The 22,494-nt window shown below is 48.0% G+C and overlaps 1 protein-coding gene across 1 annotated transcript in view; it reads left to right on the forward strand.

Annotated features, from left to right (window-relative positions):
- The window catches only part of LOC139366483 (teneurin-2-like), a 353,763-nt gene that overhangs the window by 263,064 nt on the left and 68,205 nt on the right, over positions 1–22,494 (forward strand). Inside the window, exons 6-9 of the mRNA XM_071103997.1 lie at positions 18,253–18,378; positions 18,634–18,839; positions 19,407–19,602; positions 21,708–21,809. Of these exons, the coding sequence (XP_070960098.1) occupies positions 18,253–18,378; positions 18,634–18,839; positions 19,407–19,602; positions 21,708–21,809 (630 nt within the window). The remainder of the gene's footprint in view (positions 1–18,252; positions 18,379–18,633; positions 18,840–19,406; positions 19,603–21,707; positions 21,810–22,494) is intronic.

A 22,494-nucleotide genomic window follows, 5' to 3' on the forward strand; every position in this document is an offset into this window, starting at 1 on the left:
CTCTCCCCATGTCTCCTCCTCCTCCTCCCTCCTCCTCCCACTCCTCTTCCCTCCCCCTGTCTCCTGCTCCCTCCTCCCTCCTCCTCCTCCCACTCCTCTTCCCACCCCCTGTCTCCTCCTCCCCCCTGTCTCTTCCTCCTCCTCCTCCTCCTCCCACTCCTTTTCCCTCCCCCTGTCTCCTGCTCCCTCCTCCCTTCTCCCTCCTCCTCCCACTCCTCTTCTCACCCCCTGTCTCCTTCTCCCTCCCCCTGTATCGTCATCCTCTCCTTCCTCCTCCCACTCCTCATCCTTCTCCCTCCCTCCTCTTCCCACCCCCTGTCTCTCCCCCCCCTGTCTCTTCCTCCTCCTCATCCTCCTCCCACTCCTCTTCCCTCCACCTGTCTCCTGCTCCCTCCTCCCTTCTCCCTCCTCCTCAAACTCCTCTTCCCACCCCCTGTCTCCTCCTCCCCGTCTCTTCCTCCTCCTCCTCCTCCTCCTCCTCCCACTCCTTTTCCCTCCCCCTGTCTCCTGCTCCCTCCTCCCTTCTCCCTCCTCCTCCCACTCCTCTTCCCAACCCCTGTCTCCTTCTCCCTCCCCCTGTATCGTCCTCCTCCCCTTCCTCCTTCCACTCCTCATCCTTCTCCCTCCCTCCTCTTCCCACCCCTGTCTCCTCCTCCCCCCTGTCTCTTCTTCCTCCTCATCCTCCTCCCACTCCTCTTCCCTCCACCTGTCTCCTGCTCCCTCCTCCCTTCTCCCTCCTCCTCAAACTCCTCTTCCCACCCCCTGTCTCCTCCGCCCTCCCCCTGTCTCCTCCTCCTCCCCCTCCTCCTCCCACTCCTCATCCTCTTCCCTCCCCCTGTCTCCTCCTCCCAAACTTCACTTTTAGTATTTTTTTTGAGAGAGGGACTGTAGATTAAATTAACCCCTACTTTACAAGACCTTAGGAATGAAGAGGAGGAAGGGATAGGAGGAGAAAGGGAGAGGAGGAGGAAGGGATAGGAGGAGAAAGGGATAGGAGGAGGAAGGGAGAGGAGGAGGAAGGGATAGGAGGAGGAAGGGAGAGGAGGAGGAAGGGGAGGAGGAGGAAGGGGAGGAGGGGGGAGAAGAAAAGGAGAAAGGGAGAGGAGGAGGAAGGGCGGAGGAGGAGGAAGGAGAAGAGAAGGAGAAAGGGAGAGGAGGAGGAAGGGCGGAGGAGGAGGAAGGAGAAGAGGAGGAGAAAGGGAGAAGAGGGAGGTTGTTGGAAACCAATTACCACTAAACTCATTCGTCCAGAAGAATAACACTGTACAATTAACACACACACACACACACACACTTTATTTCTGCCACCTCCCCTGGCCATTCGGATAAATGCATATTAACTGTTCTAATTCCACTAAATTAACGAGTCTGGCCTCAATTACACTGCTAATTGTACACTGAGAGTTGTCCGGTCTGGTGTGTGTGTGTGTGTGTGTGTGTGTGTGTGTGTGTGTGTGTGTGTGTGTGTGTGTGTGTGTGTGTGTGTGTGTGTGTGTTAGATATTACCTTTTAAAGTAATAGCCGGTCCCCATCCCCCTTTGGTCCAATTAGGGAGTGTGTAATTGGCTGGTGTGTTCATTTAGGGGCTGTTCTATTGGCTGCCCTGGTTTCATTAGTGATGTGGTCCGGCTAGGGACAGAGAGAAACAGGGAGAGAGAGAGAGAGGGGAGGGGGTGGGGGGTATTTGGTAGACAATACTGGATTGTCCTCTTTTATCAAGATACTGTGGGGATATAAACTCTATCACCTTGTCAAAATGAACGGACGCACACCCTCTCTCTCCACCCGGCTCCAAACACAACCTCTCTCTCCACCCAGCTCCAAACACAACCTCTCTCTCTACCCAGCTCCAAACACAACCTCTCTCTCCACCCAGCTCCAAACACAACCTCTCTCTCTACCCAGCTCCAAACACAACCTCTCTCTCCACCCAGCTCCAAACACAACCTCTCTCTCTACCCAGCTCCAAACACAACCTCTCTCTCCACCCAGCTCCAAACACAACCTCTCTCTCCACCCAGCTCCAAACACAACCTCTCTCTCCACACAGCTCCAAACACAACCTCTCTCGCCACCCAGCTCCAAACAAAACCTCTCTCTCCACCCAGCTCCAAACACAACCTCTCTCTCTACCCAGCTCCAAACACACCCTCTCTCTCCACCCAGCTCCAAACACAACCTCTCTCTCTACCCAGCGCCAAACAAACCCTCTCTCTCCACCCAGCTCCAAACACAACCTCTCTCTCCACCCAGCTCCAAACACAACCTCTCTCTCCACCCAGCGCCAAACACAACCTCTCTCTCCACCAAGCGCCAAACAAACCCTCTCTCTCCACCCAGTGCCAAACACACCCTCTCTCTCCACCCAGCTCCAAACACAACCTCTCTCTCCACCCAGCTCCAAACACAACCTCTCTCTCCACCCAGCGCCAAACAAACCCTCTCTCTCCACCCAGTGCCAAACACACCCTCTCTCTCCACCCAGCGCCAAACACAACCTCTCTCTCCACCCAGGTCCAAACACAATCTCTCTCCACCCAGCGCCAAACACATACTCTCTCTCCACCCAGCGCCAAACAAACCCTCTCTCTCCACCCAGCGCCAAACACACCCTCTCTCTCCACCCAGCTCCAAACACAACCTTTCTCTCCACCCAGCGCCAAACAAACCCTCTCTCTCCACCCAGCGCCAAACACACCCTCTCTCTCCACCCAGCGCCAAACACAACCTCTCTCTCCACCCACCGCCAAACACACCCTCTCTCTCCACCCAGCTCCAAACACGACCTCTCTCTCCACCCAGCTCCAAACACAATCTCTCTCCACCCAGCGCCAAACACAACCTTTCTCTCCACCCAGCGCCAAACACCCTCTCTCTCCACCCAGCTCCAAACACGACCTCTCTCTCCACCCAGCTCCAAACACGACCTCTCTCTCCACCCAGCTTCAAACACAACCTCTCTCTCCACCCAGCGCCAAACACAACCTCTCTCTCTGCCCAGCGCCAAACACAACCTCTCTCTCCACCCAGCGCCAAACACACCCTTTCTCTCCACAGAGCGCCAAACACAACCTCTCTCTCCACCCAGCTCCAAACACAATCTCTCTCCACCCAGCACCAAACACAACCTCTCTCCACCCAGCGCCAAACACGACCTCTCTCTCTACCCAGCGCCAAACACACCCTTTCTCTCCACAGAGCGCCAAACACAACCTCTCTCTCCACCCAGCGCCAAACACACCCTCTCTCTCCACCCAGCTCCAAACACAACCCCTCTCTCTGCCCAGCGCCAAACACACCCTTTCTCTCCACCCAGCGCCAAACACACCCTTTCTCTCCACCCAGCGTCAAACACACCCTTTCTCTCCACCCAGCGTCAAACACACCCTTTCTCTCCACCCAGCGTCAAACACACCCTTTCTCTCCACCCAGCGCCAAACACACCCTTACTCTCCACAGAGCGCCAAACACACCCTTTCTCTCCACAGAGCGCCAAACACACCCTTTCTCTCCACAGAGCGCCAAACACAACCTCTCTCCACCCAGCGCCAAACACGACCTATTTCTCTACCCAGCGCCAAACACACCCTTTCTCTCCACAGAGCGCCAAACACAAACGGGAAACAAGTGTACTTGTCGCATCAATATAATTTGTGCTACGTGTGACATTGCAACACAATAAATAAACACTACACAAACAACTGTTGGAACTTTGGAACCATTTATCTTCTCAACAAAGTTCCATTTCATTGGTCCTGTGTTTGTGTTCTGCATCTCCCCCATTGTGTCTGGTGTTGCATTGGTCCTGTGTTTGTGTTCTGCATCTCCCCCATTGTGTCTGGTGTTTCATTGGTCCTGTGTTTGTGTTCTGCATCTCCCCCGTTGTGTCTGGTGCTTCATTGGTCCTGTGTTTGTGTTCCACATCTCCTCCGTTGTGTCTGGTGTTTCATTGGTCCTGTGTTTGTGTTCCACATCTCCCCCGTTGTGTCTGGTGTTTCATTGGTCCTGTATTTGTGTTCCACATCTCCCCCGTTGTGTCTGGTGTTTCATTGGTCCTGTGTTTGTGTTCCACATCTCCCCCGTTGTGTCTGGTGTTTCATTGGTCCTGTGTTTGTGTTCCACATCTCCCCCGTTGTGTCTGGTGTTTCATTGGTCCTGTGTTTGTGTTCCACATCTCCCCCGTTGTGTCTGGTGTTTCATTGGTCCTGTGTTTGTGTTCCACATCTCCCCCGTTGTGCCTGGTGTTTCATTGGTCCTGTGTTTGTGTTCCACATCTCCCCCGTTGTGCCTGGTGTTTCATTGGTCCTGTGTTTGTGTTCCACATCTCCCCCGTTGTGTCTGGTGTTTCATTGGCCCTGTGTTTGTGTTCCGCATCTCCCCCGTTGTGTCTGGTGTTTCATTGGTCCTGTGTTTGTGTTCCACATCTCCCCCGTTGTGCCTGGTGTTTCATTGGTCCTGTGTTTGTGTTCCGCATCTCCCCCGTTGTGTCTGGTGTTTCATTGGTCCTGTGTTTGTGTTCCACATCTCCCCCGTTGTGTCTGGTGTTTCATTGGTCCTGTGTTTGTGTTCCACATCTCCCCCGTTGTGTCTGGTGTTTCATTGGTCCTGTGTTTGTGTTCCACATCTCCCCCGTTGTGTCTGGTGTTTCATTGGTCCTGTGTTTGTGTTCCACATCTCCCCCGTTGTGCCTGGTGTTTCATTGGTCCTGTGTTTGTGTTCCACATCTCCCCCGTTGTGTCTGGTGTTTCATTGGTCCTGTGTTTGTGTTCCACATCTCTCCCGTTGTGCCTGGTGTTTCATTGGTCCTGTATTTGTGTTCCACATCTCCCCCGTTGTGTCTGGTGTTTCATTGGTCCTGTGTTTGTGTTCCACATCTCCCCCGTTGTGTCTGGTGTTTCATTGGTCCTGTGTTTGTGTTCCACATCTCCCCGTTGTGCCTGGTGTTTCATTTGTCCTGTGTTTGTGTTCCACATCTCCCCGTTGTGTCTGGTGTTTCATTGGTCCTGTGTTTGTGTTCCACATCTCCCCCGTTGTGTCTGGTGTTTCATTGGTCCTGTGTTTGTGTTCCACATCTCTCCCGTTGTGTCTGGTGTTTCATTGGTCCTGTGTTTGTGTTCCACATCTCCCCCGTTGTGTCTGGTGTTTCATTGGTCCTGTGTTTGTGTTCCACATCTCCCCCGTTGTGTCTGGTGTTTCATTGGTCCTGTGTTTGTGTTCCACATCTCCCCCGTTGTGTCTGGTGTTTCATTGGTCCTGTGTTTGCGTTCCACATCTCCCCCGTTGTGTCTGGTGTTTCATTGGTCCTGTGTTTGTGTTCCACATCTCCCCCGTTGTGTCTGGTGTTTCATTGGTCCTGTGTTTGTGTTCCACATCTCCCCCGTTGTGCCTGGTGTTTCATTGGTCCTGTGTTTGTGTTCCACATCTCCCCCGTTGTGCCTGGTGTTTCATTGGTCCTGTGTTTGTGTTCCACATCTCCCCCGTTGTGTCTGGTGTTTCATTGGCCCTGTGTTTGTGTTCCACATCTCCCCCGTTGTGTCTGGTGTTTCATTGGTCCTGTGTTTGTGTTCCACATCTCCCCCGTTGTGCCTGGTGTTTCATTGGTCCTGTGTTTGTGTTCCACATCTCCCCCGTTGTGTCTGGTGTTTCATTGGTCCTGTGTTTGTGTTCCACATCTCCCCCGTTGTGTCTGGTGTTTCATTGGTCCTGTGTTTGTGTTCCACATCTCCCCCGTTGTGTCTGGTGTTTCATTGGTCCTGTGTTTGTGTTCCACATCTCCCCCGTTGTGTCTGGTGTTTCATTGGTCCTGTGTTTGTGTTCCACATCTCCCCCGTTGTGCCTGGTGTTTCATTGGTCCTGTGTTTGTGTTCCACATCTCCCCCGTTGTGTCTGGTGTTTCATTGGTCCTGTGTTTGTGTTCCACATCTCTCCCGTTGTGCCTGGTGTTTCATTGGTCCTGTATTTGTGTTCCACATCTCCCCCGTTGTGTCTGGTGTTTCATTGGTCCTGTGTTTGTGTTCCACATCTCCCCCGTTGTGTCTGGTGTTTCATTGGTCCTGTGTTTGTGTTCCACATCTCCCCGTTGTGCCTGGTGTTTCATTTGTCCTGTGTTTGTGTTCCACATCTCCCCGTTGTGTCTGGTGTTTCATTGGTCCTGTGTTTGTGTTCCACATCTCCCCCGTTGTGTCTGGTGTTTCATTGGTCCTGTGTTTGTGTTCCACATCTCTCCCGTTGTGTCTGGTGTTTCATTGGTCCTGTGTTTGTGTTCCACATCTCCCCCGTTGTGTCTGGTGTTTCATTGGTCCTCTGTTTGTGTTCCACATCTCCCCCGTTGTGCCTGGTGTTTCACTGGTCCTGTGTTTGTGTTCCACATCTCCCCCATTGTGTCTGGTGTTTCATTGGTCCTGTGTTTGTGTTCCACATCTCCCCCGTTGTGCCTGGTGTTTCATTGGGCCTGTGTTTGTGTTCCACATCTCCCCCGTTGTGCCTGGTGTTTCATTGGTCCTGTGTTTGTGTTCCACATCTCCCCCGTTGTGCCTGGTGTTTCATTGGTCCTGTGTTTGTGTTCCACATCTCCCCCGTTGTGTCTGGTGTTTCATTGGTCCTGTGTTTGTGTTCCACATCTCCCCCGTTGTGTCTGGTGTTTCATTGGTCCTGTGTTTGTGTTCCACATCTCCCCCGTTGTGTCTGGTGCTTCATTGGTCCTGTGTTTGTGTTCCACATCTCCCCGTTGTGTCTGGAATCCTGAAAAGGTGCGTTCACACAACACTTCCTCGTTAGATTGCGTCAGTGAAGCCGGTAATTACATCATTTTATTCCGCGGCGTATAAGAATTGTACTAGTACTGAGAATATGCATGTCTACTATAGTCAGTGACTGCAGTAATCATTATCCATGTTGTGTCATGTGGAAATGTGTGTCTATTTGTGTTTGATTTGATTTTTCTCAGTCTTTTTAACTGTTTATTAGGGTTTGATGGTTTAACCGGTTTTCAGATTATCAAGAAAAAGGAATCAGGGATATTCAAATCTTATCCTACCAGGTCCAGATTACTGCTGCTTTTCTGTTCTGCCTGACAATGAATTGCAAACACCTTGTGTCCCAGGTCTAAATCAGGCCCTGATTAGATGGGGAAGAATAACAACAGCAGTAGAACTGGTCTAAATCGGTCCCTGATTAGAAGGGTAGTCATCAAGCTCCATATTTGAATTTGAGGGGTATAAAGCCATCCGATAGGCTTCACATAACGCACTCTATACACATCTGAACATCTATACATACATCAACAGGTCAGACCCAGGGCATTGTTTGAGAGAGCTGTGAGTGTCTGTTCAGAGATCATGCAGTCTAACTGGAGTGGACCTCAGCCTTTTACCATAGTGGTGAAATTCAAGGTAACCTTCAACAAGGCTCTGTTGGAATGTCAGAGGTAACAGCCAGCCTTTGTTCATGTGGAATTGGAACACTGAGAACTCTGGAACATCTGCCATCCTATTCTATCTATCACCATGGACACCAGAAAGGACCGACAGGGAGAGGAGGAGAAGGGGAGGTATCAAATCAAATGTTTTCATAAAGCCCTTTTACATCAGCCGATGTCACAAAGTGCTGTACAGAAACCCAGCCTAAAACACCAAACAACAAGCAATGCAGATGTAGAAGCACGGTGGCTAGGAAAAACTCCCTAGAAAGGCAGGAACCTAGGGAGAAACCTAGAGAGGAACCAGGTTCTGAGGGGTGGCCAGTCCTCTTCTGGCTGTGCCGGGTGGAGATTATAACAGAACATGGCCAAGATGTTCAAAAGTTCATAGATGACCAGCAGGGTCAAATAATAATCACAGTGGTTGTAGAGGGTGCAACAGGTCAGCACCTCAGGAGTAAATGTCAGTTGGTTTTTCATAGCGGAGGAGGTAGGGAGGTAAGGGGGGGAGTAAGGGAGGGGAGAAGGGTGTTGGTCTTTCAACATGTTCCAGAGAGAAGAGTGGTGATGACACAGACACATACACACACATGAACACCTAGTTTCTGGTCTGTCTGTCCTTATGAAGATGACTTGATGACTCTGTGTGACTGGCTGTCCAAACAATGGACTACTCATCTCATTATTTTGCCCTCCTGCTCTCTCTTCCCTCCCTTCTTTCTCTCTCCTCTCCCTCTTCTCCTTCATTCCATTTCTCTGATGTAATGTATGTACATCAGATATTCATTCATGACTGTTATAGGTCTAAATCCAATTGTAACACTTCAGTTAGGATTTTTATTACAATCTTCATAAAAATATGGTCTTATCCCTAAAAAATAACAGTCTCATCCAACATTGGCTCCTCATAGTTGAAAGAAACGGAATCCTCTGCTAGCCCTTGAAGCTCGAACTCGTCATCACACAGACCAGCGCTCGAAATCGGTCCATACCTCATCACCATCTGTTGCCCCACCAGAGTCCTGATAAGCAAAACTTTCACACAAGGTACCAAACAATCCCCACACAGAACCAAAACACTCATACAGGTGAAGGTTGCCCACAACACAGTGATAATGACATTTTTCCATTTCCCAAACACACTGTCAAACCAATTTGTAATCGACCTCAGAGTTCTCAGCCAATTCGTGACCTAGGTTTGTTAACCCAGCCAGGGCCTTTGTTACTGATCCATCTGGAGCTGTGTTATCGGGGATGAACGTACAACATTCTGCCCTGAAGATGACACACACCCTTTTCAGCCAATAACATGTCTAAAGCGATCCTGTTCTGCCACACCATCAAACTCGTTGCCGCGGTTTGTTCTGACAAACCTTTTATCGCATCTGGGGCGGCAGGGTAGCCCAGTGGTTAGAGTGTTGGACTAGTAACCGGAAGGTTGCAAGTTCAAACCCCCAAGCTGACAAGGTACAAATCTGTCGTTCTGCCCCTGAACAGGTAGTTAACCCACTGTTCCTAGGCTGTCATTGAAAATAAGAACTTGTTCTTAAGTCTGAGTTGCCTAGTTAAATACCGAGTCAGTGTGCTGCTGTGCGAGGTAGTTGTATACAGGAGTAGTGGTACCGAGTCAGTGTGCTGGTGTACGAGGTAGTTGTATACAGGAGTAGTGGTACCAAGTCAGTGTGCTGGTAGTGGTACCGAGTCAGTGTGCTGTTGTACGAGGTAGTTGTATACAGGAGTAGTGGTACCGAGTCAGTGTGCTGCTGTGCGAGGTAGTTGTATACAGGAGTAGTGGTACCGAGTCGGTGTGCTGGTGTGTATACAGGAGTAGTGGTACCGAGTCGGTGTGCTGGTGTGTAGGTAGTTGTATACAGGAGTAGTGGTACCGAGTCAGTGTGCTAGTGTACGAGGTAGTTGTATACAGGAGTAGTGGTACCGAGTCAGTGTGCTGGTATACGAGGTAGTTGTATACAGGAGTAGTGGTACCGAGTCAGTGTGCTGGTATACGAGGTAGTTGTATACAGGTGTAGTGGTACCGAGTCAGTGTGCTGGTGTACGAGGTAGTTGTATACAGGAGTAGTGGTACCGAGTCAGTGTGCTGGTGTACGAGGTAGTTGTATACAGGAGTAGTGGTACCAAGTCAGTGTGCTGGTAGTGGTACCGAGTCAGTGTGCTGTTGTACGAGGTAGTTGTACACAGGAGTAGTGGTACCGAGTCAGTGTGCTGTTGTACGAGGTAGTTGTATACAGGTGTAGTGGTACCGAGTCAGTGTGCTGGTGTACGAGGTAGTTGTATACAGGAGTAGTGGTACCGAGTCAGTGTGCTGGTGTACGAGGTAGTTGTATACAGGAGTAGTGGTACCAAGTCAGTGTGCTGGTAGTGGTACCGAGTCAGTGTGCTGTTGTACGAGGTAGTTGTATACAGGAGTAGTGGTACCGAGTCAGTGTGCTGCTGTGCGAGGTAGTTGTATACAGGAGTAGTGGTACCGAGTCGGTGTGCTGGTGTGTATACAGGAGTAGTGGTACCGAGTCGGTGTGCTGGTGTGTAGGTAGTTGTATACAGGAGTAGTGGTACCGAGTCAGTGTGCTGGTGTACGAGGTAGTTGTATACAGGAGTAGTGGTACCGAGTCAGTGTGCTGGTGTACGAGGTGATTGATTCCTCTGTGTGTTTCTCTTCTTTCGCTCTTCTTTCCTGTCTTTCCTCTTCTCTGTCTTCTCCCTCGACCTCCCCAGGGAGATATTCTGTCCATTCCTTCTGAAAATGAATCATAGAAAACCCATTTACCGCAGGCTCCATCCTCCCCCTTCTCCCCCTCTCTCTCTTTCCTCTTTCTCACCTTCCCTTTCTCATTTTCCCCCTCTCATCCACCTCCTCTCATTTTCTCTATCCCTATCCAATTCATCCCTCTCTCTTCTCCCTCTACACATCTCTCTTCTTCCTCTCTCTTTCCTCTTCTCCCCTTGCTCCTTCCCTCTCTCTCTCTTTCCCTCCTTGCCTTTCTCTTTCTCTCCTTCCATCTCCCTATCCCTCCTTCCCTCTCTCTTTCCCTCTATCCCTCTCTCTTTCCCTCCTTCCCTCTCCCTATCCCTCTATCCCTCTCTCTTTCCCTCCTTCCCTCCCTCTTTCACTCCTTCCCTCCCTCTTTCCCTCCTTCCCTCCCTCTTTCACTCCTTCCCTCCCTCTTTCCCTCCTTCCCTCTCCCTTTCCCTCCTTCCCTCGTTCTCCTTTTTCTTCCCCTGTCCGAACACACGTGTTCCAGAGCTGTCTTAGATGTGGTGTATAGCAGGTAGGGTAACACATGTTGATACCAGGGTGTTGCCACAGACCACTTTGCCACTGTGAATTAAACATTAAGATGAAACAAACCCTCATACACCCACTGATCTATTTTTTATCAAACACACTGCCTCGTTGGGCCTGCCTCTCTGATCCACTGTGTGTGTGCGTCTCCGTGCGTCTGTGTGTGCGTCTCCGTGCGTCTGTGTGTGCGTGTGTGTGTGCGTGTGCGTGTGTGTAAAATGTGTCCCTATTTTTAACAAACCTGTTGTCTTTACCGCAGTGTAGGAAAGGACCAAGAGTACCTTCTATAGGCCAGAGGTTCAACCTCACTCACTCACAACACACCTATACACAAACACACAGACACACATACTGTACAAAAGACATACACACTCACTCACTCACACATACACACAACACACATACACAAACACACACATACAGACATACATACACACTCACTCACTCACACATACACACAACACACATACACAAACACACACATACAGACATACATACACACTCACTCACACACACACAACACACACACACACACACACATACAGACATACATACACACTCACTCACACACACACAACACATACACACACACACACATGTGGTCATACACGCACAAACATACACTTGCTTACGTGTGTGATTGCCATCAGAATGTGTTCTCTATGTTTTTATCTAACAGACAAAATATATGAAAAGATGACGTAAAGAGAGAGGGAAGGGTATGAAGTAGAGGGAAGTGGATGAAGTAGAGGGAAGAGGATGAAGGAGAGGGAAGAGTATGAAGGAGAGGGAAGGGTATGAATGAGAGGGAAGAGGATGAATGAGAGGGAAGGGGGTGAATGAGAGGGAAGAGGATGAAGGAAAGGGAAGAGGATGAAGGAGAGGGAAGAGGATGAAGGAAAGGGAAGAGTATGAAGGAAAGGGAAGAGGATGAAGGAGAGGGAAGGGGATGAAGGAAAGGGAAGAGGATGAAGGAGAGGGAAAAGGATGAAGGAGAGGGAAGAGTATGAAGGAAAAGGAAGAGGATGAAGGGCAGCAGAGGGACTAGAGAAAGAAAGAATGAGAGAATGAGAGAATGTGAGTGAGAGAGGGCATTGTTTTTTTCTGTAGAAACGCCTGTTCTTCTCTCTTGCTCTCTCTATCACTCTTTCGCTCTCTCTCTCTCTTGGCACTGGGGTGACAAATAAAAGAGCTGACAGTGGAGGCCACGTAGCACCTGCGGTGTCAGCGCTTTCCTTTGACCAGGACCGAGGGAGAGACGGAGGGTAGGAGCGGGGGAGATGGAGGGAGTAAGATTCACCCTTGTGGGACAACCCCTAAACCTTACACTTACCCCTCTATTAGCTACATCTGTCTCCCCTCTCTCTGTCTCTCTGTCTCTCTCTAAATTCAATTCAAAGGGCATGGGAAATGTACACTAAATGACCAAAAGTATGTGGACACCTGCTTGTCGAACATCTCATTCCAAAATCATGGGTATTTCTGGAGTCAGTCCCCCCTTTGCTGCTATAACAGCCTCTACTCTTCTGGGAAGGCTTTCCACTAGATGTTGGAACATTGCTGCTATAACAGCCTCCATTCTTCTGGGAAGGCTTTCCACTAGATGTTGGAACATTGCTGCTATAACAGCCTCTACTCTTCTGGGAAGGAGTTCCACCAGGTGTTGGAGCATTGCTGCTATAACAGCCTCTACTCTCCTGGGAAGGCTTTCCACTAGATGTTAGAACATTGCTGACTTGCTTCCATTCAGCCACAAGAGCAGTAGTGAGGTCAGGCACTGATGCTGGGAGATTAGGCCTGGCTCGCAGTCGGAGTTCCAATTCATCCCAAAGGTGTTCGATGGGGTTGAGGTCAGGACTCTGTGTCGGCCAGTCAAGTTCTTCCACACCAATCTCGACAAACTATTTCTGTATGGACCTCACTTTGTGCACAGGCTTTACACCACTCCAGCCGATGCTTGGCATTGCTTATGGTGATCTTAGGCTTGTGTGCGGCTGCTCGGCCATGGAAACCCATTTCACGGAGCTCCTGGCGAACTGTTCTTGTGTTGACGTTGCTTCCAGAGGCAGTTTGGAACTCGGTAGAGAGTGTTGCAACCCGAGGACAGGTGATCTTTACGTGCTTCAGCACTTGTTGGTCTCGTTCTCGTTCCACTTCGCAGCTGAGCCATTGTTGCTCCTAGACGTTTCCACTTCACAAAAACAGCACTTACAGTTGAACGGGGCAGCTCTAGCAGGGCAGAAATTTGATGAACTGACTTGTTAGAAAGGTGGCATCCTATGACATTGCCACGTTGAAAGTTACTGAGCTCTTCAGTAAGGCCAATCTACTGCCAATGTTTGTCTATGGAGATTGCATGGCTGTGTGCTCAATTTTATACACCTGTCAGCAAGGGGTGTGGCTGAAATAGCTGAATCAACTCATTTGAAGGGGTGTGCACATACTTTTGTATATTTAGTGTATGTTTAAAGTGCCAAAGCAAGTTCAATTAACAAAAGAAGACACAAAACAACATCAACAAAAACCTATTCCAAATGAACTGTAAACCTTGCACTCAAAAAGGTTTCAAAAAGATGAAGACAATTCAAGTGTTATATTAGCAGCGATGTGTTTTAGCAATATTGTAGTATGTAAAAAACAGATAAATACTGGTGTTATTTACAGTGTTGTTTGTGCTCCACTGGCTGCCCTTTTCTCATGGTAACGGGCCACAAATCTAGGAGATATGGGAGTTTATCGATGTTTGATTTGTTTTCAAATTCTTTGTGGGACTGTGTGATCTTGGGATTAGGGTTAGAGTTAGAATTAAGGTTAGGAGGTTTAGTTTTAGGGGTTAAGGTTAGGTTAAAGTTAGGGTTAGGGAAAATATCATTTTGAATGGGAATTCATTGTTTGTTCCCCACAAGGGTAGTACAACAAACTTGTGTGCGTGTGTGTGTCCATAAATGTGTGTGTGAGGCAATGTCTCTCATGACTGTGTCGTGGCTGAACGAAGACATGGATAATATACAGTTGGCTGGGTTTTTGGTGCATCAGCAAGACAGAACAGCAACCTCCGGTAAGACGAGGGGTGGCAAAAGCTTCAATACAGGACTAAGACTGAATCCTACTACACCGGTTCTGACGCTTGTTGGATGTGGCACCGCAGGGCTTGCAAACTATTACGGATTACAAAGGGAAACCCAGCAGCGAGCTGCCCAGTGAGCCTACCAGACGAGCTAAATGCCTTTTATGCTCGCTTCGAGGCAAGCACCACTGAACCATGCATGAGAGCACCAGCTATTCTGGAAGACTGTGTGAGAGTAAAACCGATGAGAGTAAAACCTTTAAACAGATCAACATTCAAAGGCCACAGGGCCAGACGAATTACCAGCACGCATTCTCTGAGCATGCGCTGACCAACTGGCAAGTGTATTCACTGACATTTTCAACCTCTCCCTGACCGAGTCTGTATTACCTACATGTTTCAAACAGACCACCATAGTCCCTGTCCACAGATAATGCAATCTCTATTGCACTCCACACTGCCCTTCCCCACCTGGACAAAAGGAACACCTACGTGAGAATGCTGTTCGTTGACTACAGCTCAGCATTCAGAACCATAGTGCCTTCAAAGCTCATCTCTAAGCTAAGGACCCTGGGACTAAACACCTCCCTCTGCAACAGGATCCTGGACATGCTGATGGGCCGCCACTAGGTGGTAAGGGTAGGCAACAACACATCTGCCACGCTGATCCTCAACATGGGGGGGCTCCCTTATGGGTGCGTGCTTAGTCCCCTCCCGTACTCCCTGTTCACCCACGTCTGCGTGGCCACGCACGACTACAACACCATCATTAAGTTTGCCAATGACACAACAGTGGTAGGCCTGATCACCAACAATGATGAGACAGTCTATAGGGAGGAGGTCAGAGACCTGGAACATGCACCTGCACCATCGAGAGCATCCTGACTGGTTGCATCCCTGCTTGGCTTGGCAACTGCTCGGCATCCGACCGCAAAGCACTACAGAGGGTAGTGCGGGTAGTGTGTATGGCCCAGTACTGGGAAACTGGGGCCAAGCTTCCTGCCATCCAGGACCTCTATACCAGGCAGTGTCAGAGGAAGGCCCTAAATTATCAAAGACTCCAGCCACTCAAGTCAAAGAATTTCTCTGCTATCACACGGCAAGCGGTACCTTTGTTATGTCCAAAAGGCTTGTCAACAGCTTCTACCCCCAAGCCATAAGACTGCTGAACAGTTCATCAAATGGCCACCCAGACTATTTACATTGATCCCCTTTTTTTTCCATTGCTGCTAGTCGCTGTTTATTATCTATGTCACTTTACCCCTATCTACATATACATGCTACCTCAATTACCTCAACTAACCTGTTTATTATCTATGTCACTTTACCCCTATCTACATATACATGCTACCTCAATTACCTCAACTAACCTGTTTATTATCTATGTCACTTTACCCCTACCTACATATACATGCTACCTCAATTACCTCAACTAACCTGTTTATTATCTATGTCACTTTACCCCTATCTACATATACACGCTACCTCAATTACCTCAACTAACCTGTTTATTATCTATGTCACTTTACCCCTATCTACATATACATGCTACCTCAATTACCTCAACTAACCTGTTTATTATCTATGTCACTTTACCCCTATCTACATATACATGCTACCTCAATTACCTCGACTAACCTGTTTATTATCTGTCACTTTACCCCTACCTACATATACATGCTACCTCAATTACCTCAACTAACCTGTTTATTATCTATGTCACTTTACCCCTATCTACATATACACGCTACCTCAATTACCTCAACTAACCTGTTTATTATCTATGTCACTTTACCCCTATCTACATACACATGCTACCTCAATTACCTCAACTAACCTGTTTATTATCTATGTCACTTTACCCCTATCTACATATACATGCTACCTCAATTACCTCGACTAACCTGTTTATTATCTATGTCACTTTACCCCTATCTACATATACACGCTACCTCAATTACCTCAACTAACCTGTTTATTATCTATGTCACTTTACCCCTATCTACATATACATGCTACCTCAATTACCTCAACTAACCTGTTTATTATCTATGTCACTTTACCCCTATCTACATATACATGCTACCTCAATTACCTCAACTAACCTGTTTATTATCTGTCACTTTACCCCTATCTACATATACATGCTACCTCAATTACCTCAACTAACCTGTTTATTATCTATGTCACTTTACCCCTATCTACATATACATGCTACCTCAATTACCTCAACTAACCTGTTTATTATCTATGTCACTTTACCCCTATCTACATATACATGCTACCTCAATTACCTCGACTAACCTGTAGCCCTGCACATTGACCCCATGGAATACCGCCTTGTTATTGTTATTTTATTGTGTTACTTTTTATTGTTTAGTTTATTTAGCAATAATTTAGCAATAATTTTCTTACTTAAAAAACCCTGATGTATTGCTGATTTGATTTTAAAGGGTATGAGTTGTGCAGAATTAATGTAGGCATCCTGGTGGGGAATACATAAACAGATCACTCTGTGAGGATGGGACAGGTAGAGAGAATGGGACAGGTAGAGAGAATGGGTCAGGTAGAGAGAATGGGACAGGTATAGATAATGGGACATGTAGTGAGAATGGGACAGGTAGAGAGAATGGGACAGGTAGAGAGAATGGGACAGGTAGTGAGAATGGGTCAGGTAGAGAGAATGGGACAGGTAGAGAGAATGGGACAGGAAGAGAGAATGGGACATGTAGTGAGAATGGGACAGGTAGAGAGAATGGGGCAGGTAGAGAGAATGGGACAGGTAGTGAGAATGGGACAGGTAGAGATAATGGGGCAGGTAGAGAGAATGGGACATGTAGTGAGAATGGGACAGGTAGTGAGAATGGGTCAGGTAGAGAGAATGGGACAGGTAGAGAGAATGGGACATGTAGTGAGAATGGGACAGGAAGAGAGAATGGGACATGTAGTGAGAATAGGGCAGGTAGAGATAATGGGGCAGGTAGAGAGAATGGGACATGTAGTGAGAATGGGACAGGTAGAGATAATGGGGCAGGTAGAGAGAATGGGACATGTAGTGAGAATGGGACAGGTAGAGAGAATGGGGCAGGTAGAGAGAATGGGACATGTAGTGAGAATGGGACAGATAGAGAGAATGGGCAGGTAGAGAGAATGGGACATGTAGTGAGAATGTGACAGGTAGTGAGAATGGGTCAGGTAGAGAGAATGGGACAGTTAGAGAGAATGGGACATGTAGTGAGAATGGGACAGGTGGAGAGAATGGGACAGGTAGAGAGAATGGGACATGTAGTGAGAATAGGACAGGAAGAGAGAATGGGACATGTAGTGAGAATGGGACAGGTAGAGAGAATGGGGCAGGTAGAGAGATTGGGACATGTAGTGAGAATGGGACAGGTAGAGAGAATGGGGCAGGTAGAGAGAATGGGACAGGTAGAGAGATTGGGACATGTAGTGAGATTGGGACAGGTAGTCAGGATGGGACAGGTAGAGAGAATGGGACAGGTAGAGAGATTGGGACATGTAGTGAGAATGGGACAGGTAGAAAGAATGGGGCAGGTAGAGAGAATGGGACAGGTAGAGAGATTGGGACATGTTGTGAGATTGGGACAGGTAGTCAGGGTGGGACAGGTAGTATGAATGGGACAAGGTGTGAGAATGGGACAGGTAGTCAGGATGGGACAGGTAGTATGAATGGGACAGGTTGTCAATACACACATAATGAGAATGCCTATAGTGGTCAACACATCCTTTTGACCGCACGTGACCATACTCCTACCATAAAAACATAGTACCACACACACACACACACACACACACACACACACACACACACACACACACACACACACACACCCTCCCACTCCTCTGGTGAATGGACAATAACAGATAGCAATATGAATCAGCAACGCCCGTGCCCTTCCCAAATCTGTGTAACACTCAAATGCTTTCCTTGTCTGTTTATTTCCTCTGAACTTCAATTAATTGAATTCAGTTCCTCTTTCTTCCTTTGTGAGAAAGTTGCTTGGCAGGGACTTCAAAAGAACAAGGGAGCCAGAGAGAGATAGAAAAAATAAAGAGCTGACAAACTCATCCACCAGCACAATAACACAACAGAACACAAAGAAGGAGAAGAGCGAGAGAACGAAAGAGGCAGAGTTTTCTTTTCATCTGTTACTTGCTCACTGTGAGCTTGTGCCAAGACTCCCAAACGGAGACTGGTATCCTGTCTGGGGAGGGAGGGAGGGAGGGAGGGAGGGAGGGAGGGAGGGAGGGAGGGAGGGAGGGAGGGAGGGAGGGAGGGAGGGAGGGAAAATAAAGTGAGACAGGTAAAGAAAAGTATGCCTGTTATTTTCTAATCTCTTCTAGGTCAGTACGATCTGTGCAATTTCTATCTACCTGAAAATTAAATAACATATACTGCTCCCCCCTACTCCCCCATCTCATCCCTCTCTCCTCCCCTCTGTCTAGCCATTAACCTGTTGGATCTGACGTGGCAACTGCAGCCCTCTGAAGGCCCTGTGTTGAACAACGGTCTGAGTACTGCAGGTCTAGCTGTCAACAGTGATGTGGCCACACTGCCCTCTGGAGGCAAAGGTGGGAACTACGACACTATAGCACCCACAACACACCTGCCGGCTCCGGCACAACTACAACAAGACTATTCTTCTTCTAGCATTGTACTGTAGTTCTATTGGGCAGACATACATAGTTCATAACTCATTTTCCCAGAATGCAAACTTTCAATGTTTTAATGGTTTTGCTATGTGATTACTGCTTACTGACATTGTGATGATCCTCTTCTCCTCTCTTCAACTCTCTTTTCTCTCGCTCTCCTCTCCTCTCCCATAGCTCCATGGCAAGGTCCTAACAGCAGTATAGACAGTGGGGATGTGGAGGTGGGGAGGAGGGTGAGTCAGGAGATTCCTCCTGGGATGTTCTGGAGGTCTCTGCTTCACCTGGCCCAGCCGCAGTTCCTCAAGTTCAACATCTCCCTGGGGAAAGATGCTCTGTTCGGGGTCTACATCCGCAAGGGCCTGCCCCCCTCACACGCACAGGTAGACTGTTATAACACACACACACACACACAGGTAGACTGTTATAACACACACACACACACGCACAGGTAGACTGTTATAACACACACACACACACACACAGGTAGAATGTTATAACACACACACACACACACACACAGGTAGACTGTTATAACACACACACACACACACACACACACACAGGTAGACTGTTATAACACACACCTGGGTTGGGGTCAATTCAAATTGAAGGCAGTCAATTCAGGAAGTGATTTGAATTTAAAATTGAATATAACATTCAAAAATGGAAAAACAGTAATAAATATCTTCTACTTGTTTATTAAGAAGTTGTTGTAAATAGATTACATTTTTTGAGTTGAATTAGAATTTCTGTTTACTTCCTGAATTGACACACACCAATACACACACACACCAACACACACACTAATACACACATACTGTATGCACCACATACACAGTTACACAAAACTGGACTGCACACACACTTACAGTATACACACACTTATGGAATTGAATTGACTTCCTGGTCTGAGCTTCCTGAAAGTGTTATTGTCTCTCCTCCTGCAGTATGACTACATGGAGCGCTTGGACGGTAAAGAGAAGTGGAGTGTTGTTGAGTCTCCTCGAGAACGCCGCAGCATCCAGACTGTGGTTCTAAACGAAGCAGTGTTTGTTCAGTACCTGGACCTGGGAGCATGGCATCTAGCCTTCTACAATGACGGACGAGAAAGAGAGACTGTCTCCTTCAACACTGCTATAATGGGTAAGAGAGAGGGAGAGGGAGGGGGAGAGAGAGCAAGAGAGAGAGGATAGAGGGAGGGGGAGAGAGAGCAAGAGAGAGAGGAGAGAGAGAGAGAGGGAGAGGGAGGGGGAGAGAGAGCAAGAGAGAGAGGAGAGAGAGAGAGGGGGGAGAGAGATGGGGAGGGAGAGGGAGAGAGAGAGGGGGATGTAGAGGGAAAGAGAGAAAACGTGAGGGGGGAGAGAGAGCGATGGGGAGGGAGAGGGAGAGGGGGAGAGAGAGGGGGATGGAGAGGGAAACAGAGAGAAAATGTGAGGGGGAGAGAGAGAGAGAGAGAGAGAGAGAGAGAGAGAGATGGGAAGGGGAGGGAGAGGGGGATGGAGAGGGAAACAGAGACAAAACGTGAGGGGGAGAGAGAGAGAGAGAGAGAGAGAGAGAGAGAGAGAGAGAGAGAAGTCTCCTTCAACACTGCTATAATGGGTTAGAAGAGAGAAAGAAGGGAGAGAGGGAGAGGGAGAGAGAGAGGGGAGAGAGTATATATAACTTTCACTTCAAAAGCAGCAGTTAAACTCCACCCAATCCTACTCTCACGGCTAGCCTGCCAACTCCTGTGGAGAGAGTGAGGGATGGAGGTAGGGCAGAGTAGGTTTGAGTTAAGTAAGGCATCGTGCTGAGAGAGGGAAGGGGTGAGATGTCGAGGGAGAGATGGAAGTGGAGAGAGTGGAGAGAGTAAATGGGGTGGAGAGAGAGGGATGGAGAGAGTGAAGAGAGTAAATCAGGTGGAGAGAGGAATGGAGAGAGTAAATGAGGTGGAGAGAGAGAGAGGGAAGTGGAGAGAGTGGAGAGAGTAAATGGGGTGTAGAGAGAGGTATGGAGAGAGATGGGGAAATGTAGAGAGTGAAGAGAGTAAATGGAATAGAGAGAGAAAAGGAAGTGGAGAGAGTGGAGACAGTAAATGGGGTGGAGAGAGTGGAGAGAGTAAATGGGGTGAAGAGAGAGAGGGAAGTCGAGAGAGTGGAGAGAGTAAATGAGGTGGAGAGAGAGAGATGGAGAGAATGGAGAGAGTAAATGGGTGGAGAGAGAGGGATGGAGAGAGTAAATGGGGTGGAGAGAGAGAGGGAAGTCGAGAGAGTGGAGAGAGTAAATGAGGTGGAGAGAGAGAGATGGAGAGAGTGGAGAGAGTAAATGAGGTGGAGAGAGAGAGATGGAGAGAGTAAATGAGGTGGAGAGAGAGAGATGGAGAGAATGGAGAGAGTAAATGGGGTGGAGAGAGAGGGATGGAGAGAGTAAATGGGGTGGAGAGAGAGAGGGAAGTCGAGAGAGTGGAGAGAGTAAATGAGGTGGAGAGAATGGAAAGAGTAAATGGGGTGGAGAGAGTAAATGTGGCGTAGAAAGAGAGGGAAGTCGAGAGAGTGGAGAGAGTAAATGAGGTGGAGAGAGAGGGATGGAGAGAATGGAGAGAGTAAATGGGGTGGAGAGAGAGGGATGGAGAGAGTAAATGGGGTGGAGAGAGTGGAGAGAGTAAATGGGGTGAAGAGAGAGAGGGAAGTCGAGAGAGTGGAGAGAGTAAATGAGGTGGAGAGAGAGAGATGGAGAGAATGGAGAGAGTAAATGGGGTGGAGAGAGAGGGATGGAGAGAGTAAATGGGGTGGAGAGAGAGGGATGGAGAGAGTAAATGTGGCGTAGAGAGAGAGGGAAGTGGAGAGAGTGAAAACCTCAAAACCTCCTGTTCTTGTCCAAACCTGTTCTCCTCACACAAACCACTTAGACATGGGTAGAGTGCTGAAAATACACACACACACACAAAGGTAGAATGTGGAGAGGAACACCTGAATAAAGTATTGATGACCCCAGAGAGAAACATGATTTAGAGAGACGGATGGATGGATGGATGGATGGATGGATTGTACTACCTGTAAGAGGAACAGTGGAAGAAACATACATGCTGATGGTTTATGAGTTTGCTGTAAGAATATGAAATATAAACAATATGAATGAATTGTTGTGTTGTTGAACTAAATGACTACAGGCTGGAGTTTGACACTCTTCTCTCAATCTCTCTTTATTTCCCTCTTATCCAATCTATCTCCTTTTTTCTTTATTTCTCTCTCTCTCTTCTCCCTTTACAGACTCGGTACAGGAGTGTCCCCGTAATTGTCATGGCAACGGAGAGTGTGTGTCTGGTGTGTGTCACTGCTTCCCTGGGTTCCATGGCATGGACTGCTCCAAAGGTAGGCATGCAGACTCACACACTCAGGATAGTGTGCAGCTTGGGGCTGTGTAGAGACAGAACTGTGATACATGGCAGTTTAAAGCCAACATGTCTCTTAGTTCACCTGGGGAAGAAGACTGTTCACTGATTAATAGTTTAGTTACCTCTCTGTGTAATTACTCTACATGTCACTGTTGCTATCTCTCTCTATCTCTCTCTCTCTCTACCGCTCACACATACACACACGCACCCTCATGACCCTCTGACATGCTGTTATTTACTCTGCTATGACCATCAGACATACTGTTATTTACTCTGCTATGACATCATACATACTGTTATTTACTCTGCTATGACCATCAGACATACTGTTATTTACTCTGCTATGACCATCAGACATACTGTTATTTACTCTGCTATGACCATCAGACATACTGTTATTTACTCTGCTATGACCATCAGACATACTGTTATGTACTCTGCTATGACCATCAGACATGCTGTTATTTACTCTGCTATGACCATCAGACATACTGTTATTTACTCTGCTATGACGTCATACATACTGTTATTTACTCTGCTATGACCATCAGACATACTGTTATGTACTCTGCTATGACGTCATACATACTGTTATTTACTCTGCTATGACCATCAGACATACTGTTATGTTATGTACTCTGCTATGACGTCATACATACTGT

The sequence above is a fragment of the Oncorhynchus clarkii genome, chromosome 14, assembly GCF_045791955.1.
Source record: "Oncorhynchus clarkii lewisi isolate Uvic-CL-2024 chromosome 14, UVic_Ocla_1.0, whole genome shotgun sequence".
NCBI classification, from domain to species: Eukaryota; Metazoa; Chordata; class Actinopteri; order Salmoniformes; family Salmonidae; genus Oncorhynchus; species Oncorhynchus clarkii.